The 25,762-nt window shown below is 39.3% G+C and overlaps 1 protein-coding gene across 4 annotated transcripts in view; it reads right to left on the bottom strand.

Annotated features, from left to right (window-relative positions):
* The window catches only part of BTRC (beta-transducin repeat containing E3 ubiquitin protein ligase), a 114,063-nt gene that overhangs the window by 39,728 nt on the left and 48,573 nt on the right, over positions 1–25,762 (bottom strand). For all 4 annotated transcript variants that reach the window (XM_053949556.1, XM_053949558.1, XM_053949557.1 and 1 more), the window contains 2 exons: positions 25,640–25,717; positions 13,125–13,214 (listed from right to left, as the gene is read on the bottom strand). In XM_053949556.1, coding sequence (XP_053805531.1) covers positions 13,125–13,214; positions 25,640–25,717 — 168 coding nt within the window. The remainder of the gene's footprint in view (positions 1–13,124; positions 13,215–25,639; positions 25,718–25,762) is intronic.

The following is a 25,762-nucleotide window of genomic DNA, read 5'->3' as shown; positions in this document are numbered from 1 at the left end:
ATACTATGTTCCACTACCCAAGAAATAAAATTACTATGTATCACACATTGACTCATACTGCTTATATGAGAAGGGAGAGTTAAAATCACGTGAAAATTTTGAATCTCAAATTTTAAAGTGTTTCACCCATAATAAATACTACTGCATTAAGAAAAAGAAGAATTTCTGTGGAAGAGTATTACTATATGTAAAGGAGTATAAAAACCAGAAAATAATATAGCTACAAAAAACATACAAAATCTTCTGATATATGAAATTTGCTGTTATTTTTCAACATGCAAAAGTCAGGCTAAATTGAGTCTGAAAATTGTAACTCTGTTTAACACAGTTTTTATAGAAAATTTTAAAAAGAGAGGAATTTAAAAAAATGTTGCTGATATTCTGTCAACAGCCAGTACGGTTTGCTAGCCCTCAGAGAGGAAAGAAAGAAATTATAATTGGATTAAGTAAAATATAGAAATTCAACATTGATAAAAATATACACTTGTAAAACCCAGCCAAGAGCTAGAATGAATTATTTTACTAGGTTAAAAAAGAATTAATATTGGCTCTATGTTCATTTTAACATATATATAAACATTAACAATCCCAAGGCTGCCTATTAGTTCACAAATGGCATATTTACAGTATTTATGATATTATACCCCATGTTGGGACATCCCATTACAGAGTCATGGTGGTAAGCTCCATACTTAAGGTGGATTCTGCAATACATTGCATCTTTCCAGTTATTCTCCTGCAGTATGATTACTTTGGGGCAAGAATTTACCACTTGGTTTTTGCCCACAGGGGAATCTCTTTGGAAGCTGACAAACTGATTTAAGCAGCTGTGGAATAATTTACTGGGTCTTGAGTTTTATTAAAGAAGAACAAAAAGCTTTGAGAGCTTTTGGTGTTTTATGCCACAAGAAGAAGAATGTTTGGCTTAGTTACTGTCCACTTTCTCTTTGACTTTCCTCTTGCCTCCATCAAGGATCGTATTTGACTGCCATTTGAATGCAACCATTGGTAAGTGCATCTTTCCCAAGATGCATGTCTATAACACAGCCCTTTAAAAATGCACATGGTCCTGTCCTGGGGAGAGAGAAGATGCCACAACGACAGAGCCCAAATCAACATTAGGTGTATATAAACAAAAACTGTGATTAAATACAGAACATGCTTCAACTGATACCATGTTTCTAGATTCCCAAAAGTCTAATGAGGAAATGTTAAGCAGCATATCCTTCTACAGATGAAAGAACTGAGACAGAAAAGCAGATTATGGCAAAGACAAAAGATATCTCAAAATCTGGGGTCATAATTCCTAATCTAATATTCCTCCTGTGAGACCTCATTGCTTACTACAAATAAACGACTTCCTTCCTAAATTTCAGTTGTTAAAATAACTTTTGAACTTCTCTGCAAAAAAGGCATGCTGTGAGTCCAACACTCACCCCAAGAAACACTGGAAGGATTAAGGTTTGTGAAGCACTGAAAGTGTAGGGGAAACCCCCAGGAGGCAGTCCCTATTTCTGTATTCTGACCAGGACTTGAAAGGCATGCAATAAATACAGCCTGGGGCACAGAACAAGCAATACGAATAAAATAAAATATTGAACAGCTGTTTGTTAAGTGAATACAGTTCATCCCACACACCAATTTTTTTTTCTGCCTTAGGCTGCAGGGAGTGGGAGGCTGAAATAAAATGTTACTTTGAAGGGTTAAATAGGGAAAAAGTTGCAGAAAATTGGAACTGTTTCTTACAAATGAAAATATTAAGACAACCTTTACAAGCAGAACTGCAAGCCCCACTCATTATTATATTAGAAGTACAACTGGTTAGATAGTACAAAAAGTCTGTATTTTACCAGGTTAACTTATGTGTGGAGATGCAGTGTCTTTCAGCTTATAAAAGCTATGTGGACACCACCAAACTCATACAAAGCCCTCATTTTATAAAGAGGGGTGAGAAGGAAAGAGATTACATCGCTCTTATAAAACTAGGAATGTTCCAAATACTACAGTGAGCAAAGATGGTGAGATCTGCCTGGAACTGAACCCCAAAGGAGCCAAGCTCACCCACAGCAGCTTTCCTCCCCAGCTCACTGCTGCCCACCCAAAGCAGGCAGCACGAAGTTGCCGGTGGGTGTGAGCTCACAGCTCACACAACCAGCCTGTACGGCTTGCTGGGTGCAGGGTGCTGACTTCTGCCTTCTTTTGCAAACGGACAAGAGTTTATTTGTTTTTCAGCATCAGAAAGTGGAGTACCTAAAAGTAAAGAGAGCCTGTGTTCTGACTGGAAAAATGAAAGGAAAGCAGCACAGCTGCTGCGCACAGTGTGATGGAGCCTCACTCTTCTACCACTACAACTTCTATGGGTATTACGGGGAAGGAGAAAAGAATTGCCTGAAAACAACAATACAGAGAGAGCAAGGAAGGAAGAGCAGGAACTGTGATAATCAGAAGTAGCTGCATTCCCACTGCAAATATAAATATTCTTTTCTAACACTTCTTATTTTCCTTTCCAGATATTGCTCCATAGTATCACTTCCCCCCCCCCCCATTATTTTTCTCCCTTTACAAAAATGAAGATTTTCCTAAGACTGGTATTCAGAAGTGACAGCCATTAACTCTAGTGTCTGTTTTTAGAATGCACTTGAGAAAACTGTGATTTTCTCAAACCACCAGGAAAAAAATCAAGCTGATTTTAGCAATTACAGCAGTCAAATATTTTTAATTATAATTTCTTGTTGTTAAGTGAATAAACAAAAAATACTGGGACAAAAAAAAAAAAAAACCAAAAAAAACAACACATTGGAAAAAACCCAACAAGAAGGAACATTAGGAAATCAACCCAGTATTTGATGTCTCCTCTTTTTTTTTGCTGCTGAAAGCCACATGGCACACAGTATTTTTAACTGAGGAGTCTTGTTTCAAATATATGCTGAGGAATCTTATTTCAAACATATACTAAATAAGGAGAGGAGTATTAAAACAGGCAGTCCCTTACTCTAATTTTATCCATCTCCCTCCTCTTCTTTCCTTGATGCAGTGAAACTTTAACACCAAACCCTGTCTCTCTCTCTCTCTCTCTCTTTTTTTGTAAACAGTGATCAACATTTTCCTAAATGACCCCTTGAAACGACCTACTTCGAAACTACTCATTAGTAACAGCCACGTTTGCAATATTAACCTGGATGTGGCTGTTTATTAAGATCTTTTAAGGGGGTTAGAATGAAGACACACTGCTGGTGTACAGGGAGCACAGAAGGGGTAATTTAAAACCCATGTTTTTCCTCCCCCTCGCCGAAAACATGCCCAACACTGTGCAGCTGTGCTGCCAGCTTCATCACTCCCTCCATCTCCACTCTTGCTAATTAAAAGGTTGATCACAGAACAATGCTCTTCTCATTAATTTCAGCTTTCTGATTGGGCAGGATTCCCACTCGCTCCGCCTGATCTTTTCCACACTGCTGAAGTTAATGTGACAGGAGCCCGAAGATGGATTACCCGCTGCCATATTGCCCATCACCTCCAATCAGCAGCTATCGGGGTAAACTGATTGTTCTAATTTGCTCTCATTATTTTTACAATATCAGGAGAAAATAAAGCACACAGCTCACTGTCAAAGCCGTGAAAATCAGCCATTAGTTAAACCCAGACACTGAGTGGCTTTATTAGAAGCACTGCAGTTTATTGATTCAGCTTCGGTAAACTAAGATAATCCTCTTTAAACACACTTTGTAAGGTGCACTTATGTAGCAAGAAAATATTTATTAGGATACTTTTGGAAATGCTCACTGTCTCAGCCTGTTGGTTTGATACACTGGCAGACAACAAAGATTAAGAACAATGGAAACTTGACTTCCACATAAAGAAGGGCAAAATATGCAGCATTATCTGCATGGCAGCCTGCATGCACATCTCAGCTACTCTTCTACAGTTTAAATAAAAATCATCTCAGGACTACTATGGCAGGTGAATATGTAAATACACCCCATAATCACACAAAATACATTACAACTATAATGGCAGACATGGTACAGGCATGATTGTATGAACTGTATGTACAAGGTCAGCGATTTAGTATTGGGTTTGGTTTTCTGTAGGTTTTTTTTTTTTTTTTTTTTTTTTTGGCTAAGCAAAAGAACCTGCATAGCCCAGCATCAAAACACAGGGTCTGAGAGAAGAAAGTCCAAAGAAAAGAAACTCTTTTGTATGGCTGGGAGCTATTTTTTACCCTACGCAAAGGCATTATGCTGCCACAATTTGGGAACATGTTCAGAAATGTCACTCCACACTAAAGCCTCACTGGATCCCAGAGCTAAGAAATTAATAAAGTATTGTTAGCAGTATGAAGTCAAGAATTTTTACACCACAGCAGTGTTTAGAAAACGCTGAAAATTCTGGATTTCTGACTGTCTCTATGTTGTATATAAAGGGTCCTACATTATTTTGCCTGCTGCCTTATGTGCATCTTAGTGAAGGGAAATGCTAAATAATGGGATTAACAGAAATATGATACCTTAAATCTTGCTAAACATAAACCCTTAACTGGTGCCTACGATGCTCTAACTGGCAATGTACTCCAAGAGTGACAGGCAGAGCACAGCAGACTGATTTTACTTTTAAATAATATCTAAATTAGATTAGTTCTTTGTGTAGATCTGCATGAACCAGAGGGGACATTCATCATTGTGCCAAAAAAGTTAAATTCACTGGGGTACGCTCAAAGTGAATGGTTCTAGACCTACGTTTTATCTCTCAGATGCATCATCAAGATGCTGTGCCAATATGCATGAAGCCAGCTAGGAGCTGCAAGAAAGACAACGGGAGGGTAACTGGGTAGTAGAAAAGGTTTAATTTTTTTCCTTTGTTGATTATGAATTGCTTGGGACAGGATCTGTGGTTTCTCTGTCTTGTAAGCACAGAGCCTCCCTTTCAAGAATTGAGCTTCTTTTTTAATATTTAAATGGCTTAAATATGAAGAAGGGTATTCTCCTCCCCCTTGCTCCAAACCAGATGTAATTCTAGCTCCCCCTCCTCCCCCTGATGTAATTTAAAATGCTGCAATTTTCATTGCTGCTTTTTAATATTTTTAAATCCTCATCAGCTAGAGCCATGCATTTGGGGTTTGATTTTTCCTCCCTCCTAGAAAAGCCACCTCCTAGCTTTGTTTGGTATCTCTTTTGACCCTTGCTAATGGTGTTCTCTTGGAGGGGCGTGCCATGCTTTTCCTCTTAAAATTCCTGCACTGAAAGACTGCACCACACCACACTCCACAAAACGTGCTGATGGCACAAATTACAAGCCCCCAGCCGAACACTCCAGCCCCCACCATTCGGGCAGATTTATGTGGGCTCTTGCCGACGTTATTACAAGTCAGAGTTTATTGGGAAATTGTTACATTATGCGGAGTGTCTAACAAATTGCTTATGCTGCTATAATTGGATTACAACAGCCGCTTGCTCCCACCGGTAAGATTAGGCAAGTAGGACTCCTGCCGATCTCTGAGCGTTAGCAGTAATTTTATTTGCCTTGCCTCTCTCTTTCCTAACAACATGCCTCTTTCCCTGCCAGCTGTCTGCTGAAAAGGCACAGGCTTGTTCCTTGGCCCTAACAATGCAATTACAGCCCTGCAGATCGCACTGTTTGTGCATTAAGTACAGAGCCAAAACGAGGCGAATTGATCGTTTGACTTTTGGAGGAGCCATGTGATCTCTGCGTGCGGGTGATCCGGCATGCACCAGTGGGCAGTGCTGCAGTGCGCGTCTCACGATGAACCCGCTCCTCGCTACCTCCCCTCCCCTCCCCTGCCTGCTCCCAACAGCAAAGATGTTGCAGCCCTCCCCACCTTAATCCCCATCAGGCTATAAAAACTGCCTCATTTTTGGGTGCTCTCTTGCTAGGCTGAACTCAGAACTCACTCAGCCTTCTGAAATGTGATACTTGGCCACATCAGTGGCTTCCCTGCAGTGGGCTACACTAGGAAACTGTTATTACAGCATTTCATGCCACAAGCTTTAGCACAAGAATTGGACATATTTTCAAACAACTATTTAAATTCTTGTATTTGAAAAATACTAAAAAGACATCTAATGTCATGTATTCTGTACCATCTGAGGGTGCTGTCACTGCAGGTGACTACTTAAAAAGCAATGCTTCCTATGTCTGCCACCATTTATCACCAAAGCCACCAATGACTTGGATTCCAAACTGTTTCACATTTCCAACATGAAGGATCCTAAAGTAATTTGCAAATACAAGTCCAGTTTGGTTGTAACACTTATCCTGATAAACACTTCTTACAAGCTTGATGTGATGGATCTGGAATGAAGACCTCAAGGCTGTAATACTTTATGCAGAGTACCCATCACCAAACCAGCAAACACACAGCAAGGAACAACAGCATGTGATACTACACATAATATAGTCGCAGAGGAATTTTGACTAAGGATGCCAGGTCAAGTTCTACATTTTAAAAGACTTCTATTACATCTTCACTGTCTGTACACTGAGAGGATTCCAAGATTATTTCATTTAGAAGAGACCCTGCAGTTCTCCAGCTCAGCCTCCTGCTCAAAGCAGGGTGCTTTATGAGGTCAGATCAGGTAGCTCATGACTCTTGTAAACCTCCAAGGATGGAGGCTGAAGAGCCTCCACAAGTAACCTGCTCCAGCTTGACTGTCATCACCACAAGAAAACTCTTCCTTGAAACCACTCAAACATAAGATGGAGTTTCTAACATCTATGGGGGGACCTTCCAGTTGATTTACTGAACTCAATTTGAAATGTAATGCAATTTGCTTTACCAAGATTCCAAACCATGGGGTCCAAAAAGTAGAAACATCTCCACTGAGTTGACCAAACTTTGAAAACTTTTCTTCATATCAAGATTTTGCCTATCCCCTGCCTGACCATCCTTACTGCAGAGCTTGGAGAACTGATCTCCATAATATGCTTAAGAGACCCTCAGCTACAAAGCAATGTATGAGTTAGCTTTTATATTGCTGTTTCTTCAAAGTCTCTGTTGCATTTAAAAAAAACCCCAGTGTAATTCTTTTTTAATTTGTGGTTTCATTGACATACAAAGTCATTTTGGGTGGTAAGAGAAGCAGAAATGACAACCACTCCATGATGTTTTTGCAACTGAAGACTAAAGAAGCCTGTTTACACATAGTTTAACACTCAAAAGAAACTCTGAACAGCTGAAATGCCTTATAAATAGCTCAGACCCAGAGGAAGTGCAAACGTCTGCATTGTGAATTGTAGATCTTAATTACAGACAATGGCTGGTACAGCAAGTAGCACAGAAAAAAAAAGTGAAACAGTTGCACTGTTCATGGTTGGCAATAATTCTTCAGGAAAATATTTACTATCAATCAGTTATGAGAAAAGGGACTCTGCGCTCATAAAACAGCACGTTGCTTCTCATACCAGGACCATTTTGCTTCAGCATAATCTGAATTTAAACAGCTTGTTTCCTGCGGATATAATTTTGGAAATAAATAAAACAAGTCTATCAAAATCTGGAGAATGTGTATGGTGGGGTGGAGTGGGGGGAGCAGGAATATCACATTTTTTTCTCCATCATTTGCAAAGAGGTTATTAGACCAAGATGAAACTAAAGCATAAAGATTGTCTTGACCTAAAAAAAGATAGATGGACCTAGAAAGGAAGATAAAAATAGTCTTATTTGTGACAGGAAGATCATCATTAGGGCAAAGCTTTTAGATAAAACTCCAATGCCATTTTCTACTTGTGCTGTCTGAGAATTCCCTTTCAAAGCACCTTTTGCATGTTAAGTACTCCCAGCAATGTCCCTGCAATGCCTGCCATTCACACAATTCTCATTACAGAGAGAATATCTCCAACAGAAGGGTAAAATGGCATGCTTACATCTCTATCAGCCAGTGGCTGAGGTAGTGTTTATCCAGTTTGCAACAACCTCAGAAACTGCTGTTCCTTCCTGAGAAAGGTATAGCCAAGACACAGTAGAGGATACTTTATTGAGGGATTTGGGGCTGGAAGCATGTCCACTGACAGTCCCTCTGCATCATTACACAGAAGCTAACACACTTTCTTATTAAAACAGTAGAACAAATATCTGGAAACTGAGCATTGCTAGCCAAATAATATTTGTTCATTATTAAATTGCTCTAGTTTCAATCTCAGGGACTGGAAAGGCTTCAAAATCACTAGAAAACAATGCATTATCTGAAGATGCACTGAGTCAGTGGTATATCACAGCAGAACTCTGAGCTGGTAGTGCTATTCATGCAAAGTAAATGTAGACACACACTCTGGAAAAAAAGAGCCATCAATCTGTGACATAAAGGGACTTGAGAGTACAAGAGGGACATCTTCAGATCAATTTGTCCTACTGCCAACTGGAACATCCAGCCTGGAACCCTAAACGCTTCTTTATTAAAGAGTGGTTGTGGCTGCTCCTTTAAATTCATATAAAAATTCCAGACTTAATGTTATTATTGTGCAGACTATGTTTGTTCTAAAAATTCAAAAGTAGCGATGCAGAAAGAACTGACAAAGAAAAGATTTCAATTACCAGCTACTATCACCACTCCTTGCTTTAGCTGAATCACCCTTGAGTGTAAAATGTGTAGCAATAGCTAAATAATAAGATGAATCTTTGAAAGGAAATTTCACATAACATGCTGGAAGTGCCAAGGCCTGTTCTGTGTTTCCAGAATTAAGCACAATAGAGCTCCGTCCCACCTTCAGAAGTATGATGAACACCAAAGATTCCCTAAAAGACAGAAAATGCTTAAAAGACCCTGAGAAGTCCCTTAGTTTGCCAGGACCTTAAAAAACAAGACCAGTTTTCACATGTGAGTAGCAAGCGGTGGTCTGAAAGACAAGTCTGATTTTTCAAGGGTGGTATGTGTGACTATATTTTTCTTCTTCCAGTTTTACTTAGATCAAGGTAGAGGCAGAGAACCTCTCCCAGGTGCTCTTGCTGAGTCCAGAACTAAGTAGAAACCTGGGAATGCTGCATGCCATTTTGAAGGTGTCTCGTCAGTGCTGTCTCTCACAGGGATGCCATAGGGTGCCTGTCTCTGGCACAAGTAGGAAAGAATTCAATGTGCAAAATGAAACTGAGAATGCTCCTTTGTACAGGAGATACAGATGAACTGGAACAAACTGCAGGAGTTAACAAACAGTAAGACCTATCTAATGAATGGAGGAAATGGGTATTGACTGAAGAACTCTGAGATCAGCTATACACCAATCTCCTGTTGGGAAAGAAAAGAGCACTTGGAATCAAAAGGGTATTGCTAGGATCCAGGGTAATGCAAAATCTAACGAACTCGACGCAAACAGCAAAACGCAGACCTAACACACCCCACAAAGGTGTGAAAAGGCATGACCTCTGTTTGAAAACAGGACTGTATACAATCCATCCAAGCAAATACTCAGCCAAGGAGACTGGAGACACACCAGAGCATCCCTCACCACACATCAAACAGAAAGTGTGAAGGTCACCACAGAAAGATTTCCTGGGTACAAAACAGAAGAGAAACTTGTTTGCACACCCAGGAGCATCAAAAGAATCCTAGTGACATGCCAGATGCCAGGGGACTTTTAACTATGTCCCTCTCTAATTGAGGATGAAGCACACACCAACACCATTATCTGCCTGAAGATACTGGCTTACAAAATATGGAACAAACAATAGGAACAGATGCTCATTTGGCCAGATTTCAATAAGCCTCATTAAAATCAAACACCCTGTCCTTGGAGCCCAGGTTCATGCTACATTTCTACCTTATTTAAGCACCTAGCACCAATTCCTGAGGGAGTTGTCCACTTGTGGTTGCACACCAGTAGCATCATTAAAAGAAACTTTCTTGCAGAGATTTTTTAGTATCTAAAGAAACAGAAAGAAGGCGTTTTAATACATATATATATGCCTGTGTGTGTACATACACATGTAAAAACACAATTAGAGATTGCATTTCCTTTTAGAAGACACTGGCTTGAATATACATCAGATTTGTTTATCACTCAAAGGCAAGGGGCAAAAAGATGCCAAAAAATAACAGAAAAACTCTGGCAGATGCAAGAGAAATTATGTTACAAATCACACATATGAAATCTGTCCATCACAATGTGTAATTTTTAATTTAAGATCCCAGCTATTCAGTCAAAACATACACACACTTGAAACAATTTCTAATGCTCCTTATTTGCTTTTACCCCAACAAGGAAGTCCTATCAATGGAGTTTCAGAGGACAAATACCAGAAAAGAAGGGCTAAGAACAAGACACAAAGATTCATCAGAATATTATATTCTAGCGTTATTTTAAAATGTCTGAATAAAACTAGTTAATTCATAGGCTTGCAAAAGGCACAGAGCACCTGGCTGCAGAGTCAGCATGACACTGTACACAAAACCAGACAGACAAGGTTTCCTAATAAACACAAACTTCCTTGAGTGATCAAAATACTGTGGCCCTATGATGCTTTCCACACCTGAATATGTGTATCTGTTTTTTCCTCCTCCTGTTTTAGGAAGAATGTCAGTTGTTATGTTGGTAGTTTACAGTGGATGTCCTGTCCAGAAGCAATCGTTCTCAAGAGTTTAACAAATGGGCAGTGCTCCAGTCCGAGAGAAGATACCTCAATATTGGTATGTGTGGCTGCAAGGATAACTGCATTTCATTCTTTGAACAAACTTTTAGAAATGTCAAGCACACAATCAATAAATGCCATTAATACAGTCTTAACAGAGCACAACTATCTTTTCTACAAGTAGGTGCAGAATCAGAAATTTAGTTTTCAGAAAAACCATTGTGTCTTGCAGACTGACTGACACATCTGACAAGCAGCTGATAATGCAGATGGTGGATCCTAGTCAGGGCTGATACTGCACTGCAGAATCAGAAAAAATATATAAATAGTGATTTCCAAAGTAACCCTTTCTGTGTTTCACTGCAAGTTAAAAAAAAAAAAATTGAACCCCCTATAATACATTTGTAAAAGTGCTGCAGATAATGAAAATTGTAGCAATTCCAGTATCTACCTCCCTGACAAAACATTTTAAAGTCCAAGGCTATAAAATACATCAATCATGGAAGATAAAACTCGCTGTGGGCATGTGGTAGGAGAAGGCCTCTGAACTCTCTAAATCCCACTTAAGCCCTTCACCTAGGGAACATTTAACAGTTGTGCCATTTGCCTATGCCATCACTGAACCATCTGCATTTAGATAGCTGGATTTATAAATGCTTTGAAACTTCTGGAATTTGAAAGACAAGCTTTCTTAGAACCAACTTCATTTGGTTTGTAGATAAGAAGGCAAAGGAAAGGAGTACAACAGCCAGGCAAGGTAGTACTAGAGGAATTATACCCCCAGAAAAGTCCTTATGTTTTTTTAGAGAAAGATATATATATATAAATAAATAAATCTATTTATTTATTTATATATGGTTTTCCATACATATACGATGGCAGACTGTCCAAGAGTATATATACATATATACTGCCCTACAGCATATAGAGACATGATACTTTTAAAACATACACTTTTTTTATCTCCAGGATGATGTCTCAAATTCATCCTCAATAGCATGAAACAAGTCTTGCTGTTCCTGCCTTAAGCCCTACCCACACCAAAACCTGCTGAAAACATAACTTTTGGAGAGCTTATTAGGACATGAAGTTGTTAAAGAATGTGATTTTATTTAAAAGAGGCACCACTTAAAATTAGCTGTACTTCTTGCACACCCTTGCTCCTTAGTGAGGCAATCAGGTCAAACAGGACACTGTAGAGTAGATGGGGTTGAATGGGTTTACTCCCATGAGCTTGCTGTGCACTGCTTTATGGCACTGGAACAATGCTCTGTGATGAGACAACTCAGCCAGAGCTGCTCTGCTTAAAGAGTTTCACCTAGTCTGTATCATAAAACACCTTAGGAAGCAATGTGCAAGACCAGTCATGTTAAGAATGGAAGTGCTGGTATCAAACCTTATACCAGGAATTTGTACCAGAACTGGTAGCTTCTCTCAGAAGTGCTTCTCCAGTGAAAGGTAACTGGCATGTCAAACACAGTTTATGAGTGCTAAGCCACCTGCAAGCACCATTACAAACTTCTATGGTAGCCAATTCCCTGACTAGAGTCAAAAGTAATGGGACATCCAAATTTCACCAGCAAAACCCCAGCAAAGATTTAGCTGGGAAATTATCTTAAAGGTCAGTACAAAAGTGGCCCCTGAAGGGACAAGGCACCTTTAACAACCAATCAAAGTATGAAAGAAATGCACTTCAAGAAGATCAAGGAATAATAACTGAAAGAGAAAACAGGCTTTTGAGTGGTCAGGTTTGTGGTGACAGAGGAGCAGCAAAATGCCAGCTGGTTTCAGTAACAGATGGCTGCATGCACTGATCTGTCCTGCATGCCCATTCTAAACTTCCTTTCAGTGGAAATACAAAGCTTACACAAGACTAAACGCATCCTTTATGCAGCTCTTCCACACATCATAATGGCTCAAATGTCCTCCATTCACAAACAGACCAAGCTGTACATTGTTTTACTCTAGTTATGCTGAATTCTAAGAAAAGAGGGTGGCTAATGGCACCTCATCCTTTCCAATCACATCTACTTTAATTGTCAAGAAATTACTTTTCTGTGACAGGCTAATAAATTAATTTTCTTACCATTCTGACTGTAATATCTCCCTTGTCCTTTTCCTTTAAGTAGAGTGTTTACTGTATTTTAATTGAAGAGTCTTTTTGTACCTCCATTCTGGTAGCTAAGAAAGGGAACCATGATACACAGAGCTCTCATGCAGTATTTCTAATATGTATCTGGACATTTGTCATTTGAAGTTGCCACAGCTAATTACATGGCCAGCATAGGTCCTCCCACTGGAAAAGCCTATTACTTGTATGGCAAAATGAACCCTTCAATCCTACATAGCTCAGGACTCAAGTAATCATTTCCAGCAGAGAAAAACAGCAAAACAGGATCCTACACTGAAGGACAGAAAAGCCTACCCAGTACTTACTCTTTGTTTAAATATTTTTTCCTAACTGTAATATTTAACAAGAACTTTTTGTTGACTACCAATGAACAATTTGCTAAAAATCCCTCAAAACCAAAGCCGTTCTCTTACTTACTTTGGCCACACAATTTTCAGTCTTCATAGCAGTGCTTCCCAGACATACTGTTTCCTGGTTTAAGCACAGTCTGGCACAGCTGTTGTAGGTCTGCAGAAAGATTAAAATGGTTATGAATAGAAGAACACAATTTTCTTTCAGGCACGACATTTTTGGCACAGAAACCTACACTAACTCTACTACTCTACTACATTTCCTTTTTCTAAGATGTAAATGTTTCAAACCAATATAAACTAGTTTATAGCAAAAGTCTATGTTCAGGGCATGCATGTCCTCTGAGAACCCATGTACAATTTTACAGTACAGAAACACAAAGACAAAGATTTTTCTTCTCTTTGAAAATGAAAAAAAAAATCTCATCTCAGTTTTTGTTCTTTCACAAAATGCTGCATCATGGAACAATTAAACAATTAAAGCAAGGTGATTTCTACACACTAGTTATCAGAGAGTAAGTCAAATGTGAATAAACATCTGACTTTATCAGAATATAAAATGTAAAATACATGGGACACAATGAATGTTATAATCAGAAGGGAGCAAATGCAGACCATATTCCATTGTTGTATTTTATCTTCCCAGTTATGTAAAGCTTTTAAAATTGTTTTAAAGTAGAATGCCTTTTTTTTTTTAATGCTGTCCTGACCAAGTGACCCCCAGTTGGGGCTGCAGACTTCAGAGTCCTTGCAGAACACATCACTTGTAGTATCTCTCCCTTTTGAGGGAAGTGTATGAACAATACTTACAAAGTGGGCTTACAATTAGAATTTGGTTGACTTGGCTGTTTAAACTAGTATGCCTGAAGAACTCAGGAGCTTCTAACAGAGGCTCTCCTCCTCACCCTCAGCACCTTTGCATCTAAGAGCTTCAGTATGGGATTAATACACCTGCCACCATTTACAGAAAAATGCTTCCATGCAAAAGTGGCAGCTCAAAAGCAAGCACCAACTTGATTTGTTTCAAGAGTAGAAAGTGGACCACAGAGAAGATGTTGCCACCTCAAAAATTTGTGTGGGAAAACCCCAAGAAAGACGCTGAAAAAGAATGAAATTAAACTTGTTACAAAGACATTTTCAAGAGCACTAAGTAAAGCATATAACATTCATGATATTTTAAGATTGCCTTAATGGGGAGGATGCACAAAGACTTGTAGTGAACTGCCTGTCAGTTATCTCCCTGTAATACTCACTGGCAATCTCAGGAGATGTTTTCTTTAGGGCTTGCTACGATTTCCATTTGCTTAATTTGAAATGACTTCAACCTCAAACCTGCTACAGGTTACAAAACCTGTGGACAACACTGGTATGATAAGGGCTCCTATACTTCTCCCTCTGCCCCAAAGCTCCATCACCAGAGCCAGATTCCCTCAGTGCCAAGAACCAAAAAACAATCTCCCTCTCTTGCCCCTCTGCCAGACGCTTGACTGTGTAAAATGTTGTCAGCAGCAACATAAAAACTGGCAGAGGGGCACATGGCAAAGGATGTCAGAGGCAAAAATGCAAAGAGATTAAAAGGGGTTTATGCTGAGTGATAGGAGGTGTGTCCACAAACCCAGTGTTGCCAACAGCCCCCAGCTCAGGTAAGCACCAACTGATGGGAACTGAGTGTTCTCAAGCATTTGATAACATTCACCTTAGTTCTTACCATCCTCATGAAACATTCCTTACTGCACACCATAGGAAATCAATATACTGGCTTAGGTGGATCTGTACTGGACCAGCACAGTACAAACATTCTTGGAGAAATAAAGGAAATCACAGTCCTTCCCACCTCACTTATTTACAGAGCCCCTTTAAAGTTCACCTCAAAACAGAAACAAAAGAGATCACAGAAGCCCTATCTTCTCCATTGCTTTAGCATTCATGTTTTATTTCTCACTGAGCTCTCTAACCAGAAAACAATCAGTGACAGACTGGAATGCAGAATATTCTGGCTCCAGCAGTTCTCCTTACATGTCACAACATTGATATCTGCTTTGACTAACAGCCAGCAAGCAATTTCTGTCTCTAGACCCAGAAGGAGAAACTGAAAAATTCAAACACATGAATTCTTTCAAGGTGCTGTGCAGATGAACAAAGTGCATCTTTCAGCAGGAGACATTCAGATTTAAACTGGATTAGGCCACAAGCAAACAGAAGTCTGATTGCCTCTTGCAAATATTTGCCAACATCATAAAACCATCACCCTGGTATGCATAAAACTTTCTCCTCAGAAGAAAGATCAGAATGGTATAAACTACTATGAATTGGGGCTTAGATATAGCATCCCAACTGATAGACAAAAAGTTGATACCATCTGCTTTGCACTGACATTCGGACAATACCATGCAAACTTCATTTTACAGGCATGGTATTAGTTAAATTCAACTAGATTGTGAAGGCAAAAAACCATGAAGAGTTGGTAAGATTCTTTGTTCAGTTTTCACATTTGTGTAATTTAACCAACATTTATTGTAAATCTGTGATTTTTTTCACTTGCAATTTAATTCCTAGAATTCCATATGCAGTATTTCTGCACAACTTGTCTGCTACGTACTGTAAGTTTTATGAGGAGCCCTGATTGGGGAAAGCTACTACAAACTCCACTTTGCAGATCAAAAGCTCAGCCACATAAACATTTACTGAAAGCAACAAGGAAGTCTGTGGCTCTGTGAACTGAACCATGAACTCAAATCTTGTCAGTCTTTTTCCTCCCAAGACAGGTATGCACAAACCCTGGTTGCATGCCAGCTTTTAAAAAGCTGGGCTTACAACAGGCTTTCTCCACATTTACAAATGGGAAAGGGTTGACAATCCAAACACAAAATGTGAAATACTAAATGCTAAACCTAGAGACGTCAGCATTTTCTGAGAATGAAAGCAGCTCACTATGCACTATTCAAAAGTTTCATGCATGTCAGAATACAAATACAAATACAAATAATTATTCTAGTGTATTGCTTAATTTTGATTACTTTCACCCACACATTACATCTCATAAGAACAGCACCAACTGAACTTCCAGCATAACTTGTTCATCAAATCCCACAATACCAGGACTACTGACATTTGACTATTATATCATAAATTTAAAGAACATAAAATGAAACACTTCTTCACACAGTTGGCAGCGAGCTTCTGGTGCTTCCTGCCCTAGGACATTGTGCAAAGAAACATCATCAGAAGTGGAAAAAGGGACCAAACAAACTCAGGGACAGCAGCTCCACAGATACTTAGCACAGATATCATCCAGACATCCCTGGTGGAACAGGAGTAGATGCTGCAGGGACTGGAGGGCAATGGAGTACCAAAAGAGGCCAGACTTCCTTGCTCCCATTCAACAGCACTTTCCACAGTGCTGGAGTTGGCAGTGGATGAGCTCTGGGTCTGCCTGACCTGGGCATTCTCATGCTATCAATACACCTCTCTGCCCTTTGATAACAAACCAAGGAACTCCTCCTTCCCAACCTTTTCAACCACAGAAGGAGAGAAGAACATGCTTTTACTGTAAGAGCCAACTTTTACAAGTAATTTTATTACATAAGGATTTATGTATGTGCCAAATTACCAGATGACCATTTAGTCCTTCAGCAGTTCCTTGTTTCTCAGTAGAAGTATCAGTAGAAGTAAAAGGGAAAAAGAGAAAATGAAAAGAGTACATATTGTGGATTCAACACATCAGGATGCATATTTGAGAATAAAACATAAAGTACTCTTCAGTTTGACATACATTACTGTCTTTGCAAAATTACAAAATTTATCTTATTTTCAAATTCTCACAGAAGAATGCTTTATTAGCCTTGTGGGATGAATAAAGAGGGCAAAGAAGATTCACACACATGTTCTACAATATGTTTTAAAGGGTTGAAAGCAAAACACAGAAAACCTAGTTCTCCCTTACAGTCCAGAGGAAAAAGAGGTAACGTCACTCTACTTGATAGGTCCTAACAGAAATGTACTGCCAATGTTACAAAGAAGCTGCATCTGGCTCATGAGGCCAGGTCATAAGAAGCTTGGAGAATATATTGTCCAGGCAGTATTACATGGTAGTCTCCAAATGCTTTTTTGCAGGCAGCAGTTACTGGCTACTGAGAGCCACAAAATGGCTGCTGGACACGGAGATTTGGTTTCATCTGATATTGCTCATACACTAATAGTTATTGCAAATAGGTGCAGTGAATTCTGGACCTATTCACGATAACTGTTCTGGACTAGTGAATTCTGAAAGCAGAATTAATGTCATATCATCAAGTAATAATGCAGATGATACGACCTTCATGTTAGGTGAAACATTTGAGGGTATCTAATGCTACACCACAACATAAGAGTACCTCCTTCTATTTGTTCCAACGCCCATGGGAACATTGACTAACCTGGGAGAAAAGCAGGAAAATCAAAGCCAAAACTAAGCCTTAAAAAAGGTTATTTCTCAAGTTTGCCTTTAAAGCTTGACCCTTTTACATATCTCATCTAATCTGCACCAAAACTGTTCAAGTTTCTCCTTACCTTTCATCAAAATAAGAGGTTTCTTCATCAAGGAAAAGTATTCTGAAATGGTAGCCTGGTTCAAGGCTACAGGCAGATAGCTTTGCGTTGGAGTGCTTTAATATGTTTTTATATTATATATAAAGCATGCAAACATAAACCAGTTTGTTGAAAACTACCCTCTTTGTGGAAGCTGGCTGTAATTCTGAACAAGTTTTCAATTTTCACACTGCTGCTAGGGTAAAACATTTTAAAGAGTTTAATTTTTACAGTGGCTTCAATGACACAAGATTATCTAACAAAGTAATGGTTAATCAATAGAGGGTTTAGTTGTCAGGTGAAACATATAACACACTAAAAGGGATTGATTGCAAGACTCCTCCTTATTTACTAGAAGGTATATATTTAAAATGACACAAACTTGTTACCAAGCTGCATTCCTTTAACCTTGCAAAAGCCGTTTGAGAAGAGTGTTAAGCAGCCCTATAGCCAAACAAGCCCTAATGAAAAAAAAAGAAACCTACAAATATATGGGAGCACCAAATCATGTCAGAAGCAGGGGAACCACAAAGCTGTATTCACTCTCAGCCAAAGGCTTAAAATGCCACAGAGGCACTAGACTATGGTTCACTAAAGATAGAGCTGTATCTGATCTCATTCCGTAAGTGTCTTTGGTTACATTTTTCTTTTTAAAGAAAGTATGATCCTGCTCTTTGACACAAACCCATAAACATTTCTACTCTTGTCTGTGCAGCTCTGGATGAACACTGAGCACCGGCCTGAAGCCTTGAACCCCAGTCAGAACTCCATGTATGTGCAACTTTTCTACCAACTGAAATCCATTTCTTTGGCCATTCATTCCAAGAATCCCCAGTCCCTGAACAAAGCTCCACTTTTTAATAGAAGCTGCAACCCAGGAGTTCAATAAGATTTCCCCCCCAATAGTTAGTAATTACATGATTTATCAGAGAAAGATACCACTAATAAAAACACAGCAAAAAGACAAAACCCATACCCTCCCTTCAAGTCATTTTCAGGGAGAAGATTATTAAACTGTTCTTTTTGAACAAGGGCTTTTGTAGCTAAGCACAAATTGCCAAACGGTTAGAAAAAAAAGTTATTAGACTCTGAAGAATTCAGCAGAAGTGGGAAGTTATATAAACAAATCACTCCAGCAGATTTGGAAAGATCACTTTCATCTTATTTAGAGTCTTAGGAGACTTGTATTAATTACCCTTTAAAGGTCTTTCACATGGACTATTTAAAATAAATGCAATTTATTTATTTATTTCAAATGAGGTGCTTCTTCTGAAAGAATTAAGTAATCTTAACAAATTTAAAAACGTTTTTATAAACAGGTAATTAAAAAGAAGACTAGAATTAAGTCAAGCTGTAAGACATTACCCAGGATCCTTCTCGACTATTTTCTTAAGATGAAATTTTTGTTATCCCTAGCCCAGCCTTGGGAAGGATAGTCCCCACAGAAAGTCATAAGACAAAATAAAGACTAGACAAACAAAAAACTGGATCATTTACAGGATTTTCCCTAAAGCACAGTTTGTCATATTGCAATTACACCTTGCTGACTCTGAAAGCCAGAGTCCTTAATATTGCCACTAGAGGGAAGACGTGTCTTAACACATGGCAGTGGTAGTTTGGGAGTGGGTTTTCTTGAGTAATTACCATAACAAAGCTCCCTTGGCTGTGTGTACCTTCTAATTACCCAGTACAATTAAAATGACTTACCTAAAACAAACATGGAAAAAAAAGCCCCTAAAACAAAAACCTCAAGACAATGCAAACAAAAAGCTTTAGTCCAATATGCTTGTTACCTGAACTTATATAAAAGCTGAAGATTTTTTTTTAACTCATCCATCAATGCACAAGGGGGAGAAACACAAAAAGGAGTATGCCACAATGCCCAACACCATGGGGTTGTTCAGCTACGTAAAAGCATTAAAACAAACAAAAATAAAGAGCAAGGCAAACTAGATCTCTTGTTAAAGAAAATAAGGGAAAAAAAAAGAAAATGTGGTATTTAGCCATCTGGTAGCTGCTTGAAAACAAATTGTCCTCAGAAGAGCAGAAATACAGTATGTCTTCTCGCAGTTCACTGGCTTATGAATCAGACTACTTTTTCTACGTTTTTTTGTTAATACAGGCATGGTAATGTTAGACTTCTGTGCTGCTCCTTTCACTTCCCTCTTGTCCCACTGTGCAGACATAACCATGGTCATCCCAATCAGACCCGGCTGTTCTAACTCGGATGCATTATTCGCAGTCTTTCAGGATACCTCTTGTTGGGCCCATTGTTCAAAACCCCCAGGATTTTTTTTTTCCTAACAGCTACTTGCTGATTTTTAAACCCTTAAATCTTTCATTTTATAAGGCGTATCATTAAGGGAAGATGGCAGCCAAGTGATTTTTCTTTCCATTGACAATTTGTGACATTTTTCCAGCAGCGTGCAAGGTGTTGAAAACCTGGCAGCTGTTACCTCCTGGGATGAAGATCCTTTTTTATCCTCCCTTGACAGTTTAACTCAATGGGTCAGCACCTTTAAACACTGCAAAGTACCACTGAAGTGGATAGAGGCTTGAATTACTGCTCCCTCCCTAATCAATGTAAACCCTCACTGCAGGTGAAACTCTTAATCTATAGAGGTGCATGGGGGAGGAAAATGTAATGCCCTGAGCCAGATGGTTTTCATCTTGTTTTTTAAAGAAGAAAGGAACAAGCTAACAAGGGGACAGCTACTTTTGTTAGCTTCTTGGCCTCTCTCATGGCTTTGGATCCCCAGGGTTCCAGCCACACAAGAGAAAGAATACAGAAAAACATAAACACTTAAAGAAATATAACTAGGAGGCTGGCAACATGCTGCTTTCAAAGAGCTGGGAGCCCTGTTCAGCGCTTTATTTATCACTGCCCACGTTCTTCGGATGGTAAGTGGACATGGACACAAAGGGCAGGGGGGAGCAGACAACACTTGCAATTTACTCAATTACAGAGGAATGCAGCAATGGCGGGGTGACAGATTCCTATTAGCACTAATGCTGAAAGAGCCCAGTGGCCTTTCCGCCACAAGGCAGCACTCCCATTGTAACTTAGACTCCAGCACATCCCGCTTTGGCTAGCTTTTTAACACACACTAAGTGTGTCACAAAAGAATGGAAATTATTTTGTTGTTGTTGTTGTTGTTTGAGAATAATGAGGGAAAAAAAACTTTAAAAGAAAGCATTATCTTGCAAATAAGGCTAATGGTGTACCTCTAGCAATTTCAGGGGGCTTTTCAAACAGCAACTCCTTACTACCAAGAACTGTGTAGAAGATGAGGTAACCAGGATAACTTTATAGACTAGGACTACCTGCCTCAGACAGCTCTCCAACAGAAGGCAAATCTGAAGTGCAGCGTCTTCCCCAAAGAGACAGAGGGAGCTGAAGGATCCTCTCTTCCTCCATACCATGCAACTTTCCTCATCATTCAAAAAGAGGGCTTCAATCTTGCATGGCAGAAACACTTTTGCAGAGGAGAAATACACATGGAGAGGAGCCCTAAGCAGCAGGATGAGGCTGCCAACTGAAAGTAAACCACTAACAATTGCTACTACTTGTTTTCCCTTTGCTCTACCTTCTTCAGCCACTTTCTGCTTCTCACGGTTTTCTTGAGTACTGGCATTAAACTCTTAAGATCAGACTATGCCTATTTTAACTTTGAAATAGTGCCCAGAGCATGTTTTAGGTGCTACATGTGATTTTAGAAAATTATCTCAAGTCTGTAAGAGTGAATTGAGGTAATATTCTGTGCCAAAACCGCAAGAGGGAGAATTCTTGAAAATGCTAAGGGGCTTGTCTGAATGGGGTAACAGACAGGGATTTTTTTTCCCCCGGACTTCCATCTGGAAACTTGCAGAAAGACAGCAGAGTCCAATGTGAGGTTTGCAGGAGGTACACTGTGGCAGCCTTGCTGCTGCCAGCTTTTCCCCACAAGGCACCTTCGCCCACAGATGAACCACAGCAGCAAAAGGCACTTCATTATTGCTGCAATGAAGAGAGGGGAGGGAGGGTTTTAAACAACCAGCATTGTGCTAGTCTTCTTTAAAAACCAGTAGGGTAATCAAGTTCAGGGCAGCCCTGGACAGCTGCCCTGTGACCTATTCATGTTGACCCCCACTATTCATCACTTTCCTTAGGACTATGAGGGCAAGCTCCTGGGGAGTGACCACCACAATAGACAGATACGAGCCAACAATAATATGGTTCCTGCAAAAAAAACAGATGGCACTGCAATAAATTTACAAATCTGCATTCATGGCTCTGTTAAAAACACCCAGAAGCTAAAAGGCTGGAGGGGCCCCCAGAGAGTTTCCCCTTCCCAGTTTCTAAAGGCCGGCTCTCTCCCCAAGACTATTGAGCTCATGTTCTTCATAAATGAAGGATGGAGACATAGCCCTTAAAATAACAAATGGCTGACCTAATCAATCTAGTGTTTGGGTCTAACACTAAATGATAGGCACTGAAAACTAATTATGTTTTTTGGCAAGGAAGTTGAATTAAAATGGAAACACACAGGTTAAAAATGCACTGAAGCATTTTCAAGTCCCTTTGAAAGGGCAGCACACACACACGCTCACATGCAGGGCTTGAAACAGGAACCTGATTCAATAACTCATGCATTTATTTTTAAAATGAATCAGATTAGTCCCATGTGTGACCTGCCGGTCCATCTGTATGAGCTGGACTTAATGGGCACTCTTCTCACGCTTACTTCAGTTTGAAGTATGAGAGAGATAAATTTAGTTTAATTTTCAACAGATCAAGCTATCCATTTTCCAAATGGACCATCTGGATCAGCCTATTAAAATTAATTTATAACTTTGCAGTGTGAAAATTCGTTTGTTAGCTTAAATAAAGTTGCCAAAAACTTTTGCCACTTGTCATTGTTTTTTTCTGGTCTGTTTTCATACTATGATTTTCAGTTTATCCCTTCAAAATTTAATTTTGTCAGATCAAGCACTCAACAAAACTGAACATCTGCATCCATATTCCGAAGTCTGTCATAGCTTAGACCTTTGCACTGTTCCAGCAAACAGTGTCAAGTTCATTGCCTTCTTCTGTTTCCCAGTGCTAATCTCCATGTCTTTTCTCCCTTGCTGCCCTCACATGAACCCAACAGTGGCTGTGCCTTCCACTTCCAGTAATTCAAGGACACAGCCCCACTTGTTGAGACTTCTGAAGACACCCTTCTCTGTAAACCATTTTAATCAACAGCAAAATTGTATTTCTCTTACTAAGAGTTCCACAGCACTGAGCAATGGGTGTCTTCAGCCCCTGCATACAACTTCAGATGCGTAAGTAAGCATTACACCTCCTTAACACCTCCACCTTCTGGTATGTCTGATCCACAAACCCACCTGAGAAAACACTATGGCTAAGGCTGCATAACAGCACGGCAAACAAGGCAAGAAAAGGAAATGCACCTTTACTTAAACTTGCTAGCAGCTGAACATGTCAAGACATAGTGCTTACCCTGAAGTGGTCTGATGCATCTCATTAATTTTCTAAGACTAATCAAAAAGTACTAAATATGAGGATACATTCACTGGAAAGACCATTTAAATAAACAGACTCCTACCCCTCTACGCTCAATTTCTCTGTGCATGTAGGTCCATGTTCCCCAATAATGAAATATTAAGGGAATCTTACGGGAGGAACAAAAAATACGAAACTGTTCACACAATATTTACCAAGTTAGCATCTTTCCAGTAAAATGGAAGGCAATTTTTTGTGTATTATAGCTTTGACAGCATTTACAGATCACATTTTTTTTTGGTTCTATAAAGCATGGATAGATGTTAAGACATAGCAGCTACTCTGCATACCTTCCTATAGGAGATCCAGATATTTTCAATAAGCATTACTCACTGATTGTGAGCATTTAGGTACATGGCTAAATGTGTCTGACTTCTGGAATGAGAGCCCCAGAAAACTCCCCACTGCTCCTGTCCATTGCTAATGGAGAAGAGGAGCAATCTGAGCTTCCAAAATGCTCAGACAGCTTTATTTATGTCTATGTAAAGAACAAGAATTCCCTCCATAACAGGCACCTCCCTCAGACAAGAGGGCACTTGCTTTAAGACTAAGACTACACCTTGAATTTATTTACAAAGACTGTTCTCAACACAGAAAGCAATAAGAAGACCCAAGGATTTTGTCCTGCATCCATCACTGTAAGGACTGGACATGAAGATGGAGACTGACACAACATCTCAACAGTATTGTACAACACAGCTAACCATCTTCAATGTAAACAATGTCCATTGAATTCTTTCCAATATGAAATCTTGGGACACTACAAGTGATTTTGTAATTGTATTCCTGGTATCTACTCGATTATGATGAATTGTGGGCCTGAGGGAAAAGACAGCTTTCCTGTGACACTAAGAATACTTCTGCAGATTGAAATATAACAAAATGGAAACCCAATTCAAGAAACTGCACCTTCCTCATCTGCATAATACAGTTTCCAAATATCTGTTTCCTCAATCAATAATTACAAGGAAGGACTCAGTGTGATGAGAAGACACACAAAATAAGTAACTCACAATCCTTTTAATTATCATCTCTTACTATGAATCTTCTTTTGAAGAAGAGTCATATATCTCTTCTTGCTGAACCTGATGGCTTGCCATGGATAATATAACTCTAAGATAAACCCCCCCTGATTTTCTGGCATGCTGGAGACCTTGTTTCCTATCCTGCGAATACTAGGATATTCCTTGTAGGTTTGCCCTCTTCCTCCAGCTCTTGTTTGTTGTTGAATGCCAGAAACAGTTTAAGTTTCAGCTAACATATTTAATAAATTCTGCAATGTAATCCTTTTCAGCTCTAAGTGGGACCTCAGCTATTATGCCAGCATATTGACTCATGTAAAGACTAAAATGGACTACATCTGTTAGATGGACCTGTCTTAGTCACATGTATGTTAGTCCTTTACATGACACCTCCTCCCACAAAACCAAACACTCCTATTAAAACACAAAAAAACCTCAAAACAACCACACAAACCAAACAACTCTGAGCACAAGTGCATTGCATCAAAAAGATACGTCTTCCTTTACTATGGTTCTGACCCACAACTTCTCCTGGAAATAGCTGATGAGGGACAGGATTCAGGATTGTGCCATCTTATTCCTCTGCCTGAGACTGCTGCTCCTGTGGCTGAGATGCAGAAGAAAATGCAACAATTCCTCAGCTGTTGCAATGTATGGCCTGGGGTATTCACTTAAGTCACATTCACCAATGGTTTCACTATGATACACCAGGCAGCAACCTCAGGCAGCTGAGGCATGGACGTAATTTTGCTTCTGTTGCCCGAAGGTTGCAGTGGGGAGAAAGACCAAAGTGAAAATGGATCAGAAATCACTAAAGCCAACTTAAATTTCCCAGTAAGCACATGTCAGCCTCCCTTTGCTGGCCACGGGGATTTAAAAAATGAATTATTTTGAATTGGTAAGGAATTTGCTTTACTATATATAAAGGACAAAGAAATAGTGTTTTAGTAAACCATCCTTTCTCCTTTTTATCCATTAGTAATTGATATGAATGTAAAAGAAACAAGAACAGGTCATTTTTCAGGTTATTAACCTGGATATCATCTCCAAGAAAATTTACCTTCAAGGGCAATAAAAAGTTTAATTGTTATACAGCATTTTGAGAGTCTTGATCTGAGGCAAGACAAAATATACCACAAATAAGACAGGAACAATTACAGAAGAAAAGGCTGAAGAGGTCTTGATGAACACCAACTGGAGAAAGGTAAAACTAAAGTCACAGTTGACTGAACTATACTGAAGCATACATTTCTTCAGAGTCATCAAACTCCCCTGAAAGCTAAATCTCTGTGTCTGATTTTCCTGGGTACAATGTGACTTCCTCAGACTTCAAAGAAGAAAATATAAGATTTCCATGAGCACAAGCAGACTTCAGCTTCCAGAAGCATTTAAGGATTCAAATAGCTAGAAAGTTTTATCACGTTTTTAAAGAGACTGATCACATACCTGTCTAAGTGAATTCTTCTCAGGAATGATCTTCCTAGGGGGCTCATCATTATTACAGTCTTCTCTCTCAGAGGAATTCTGTGAAAGAAAGTAAGCTTTAATTCAGTTCTTATCCCTAATATT

This window comes from Vidua chalybeata, chromosome 8, assembly GCF_026979565.1.
Source record: "Vidua chalybeata isolate OUT-0048 chromosome 8, bVidCha1 merged haplotype, whole genome shotgun sequence".
Lineage (NCBI taxonomy): Eukaryota > Metazoa > Chordata > Aves > Passeriformes > Viduidae > Vidua > Vidua chalybeata.
This window is presented reverse-complemented; position numbering and strand designations above follow the sequence as displayed.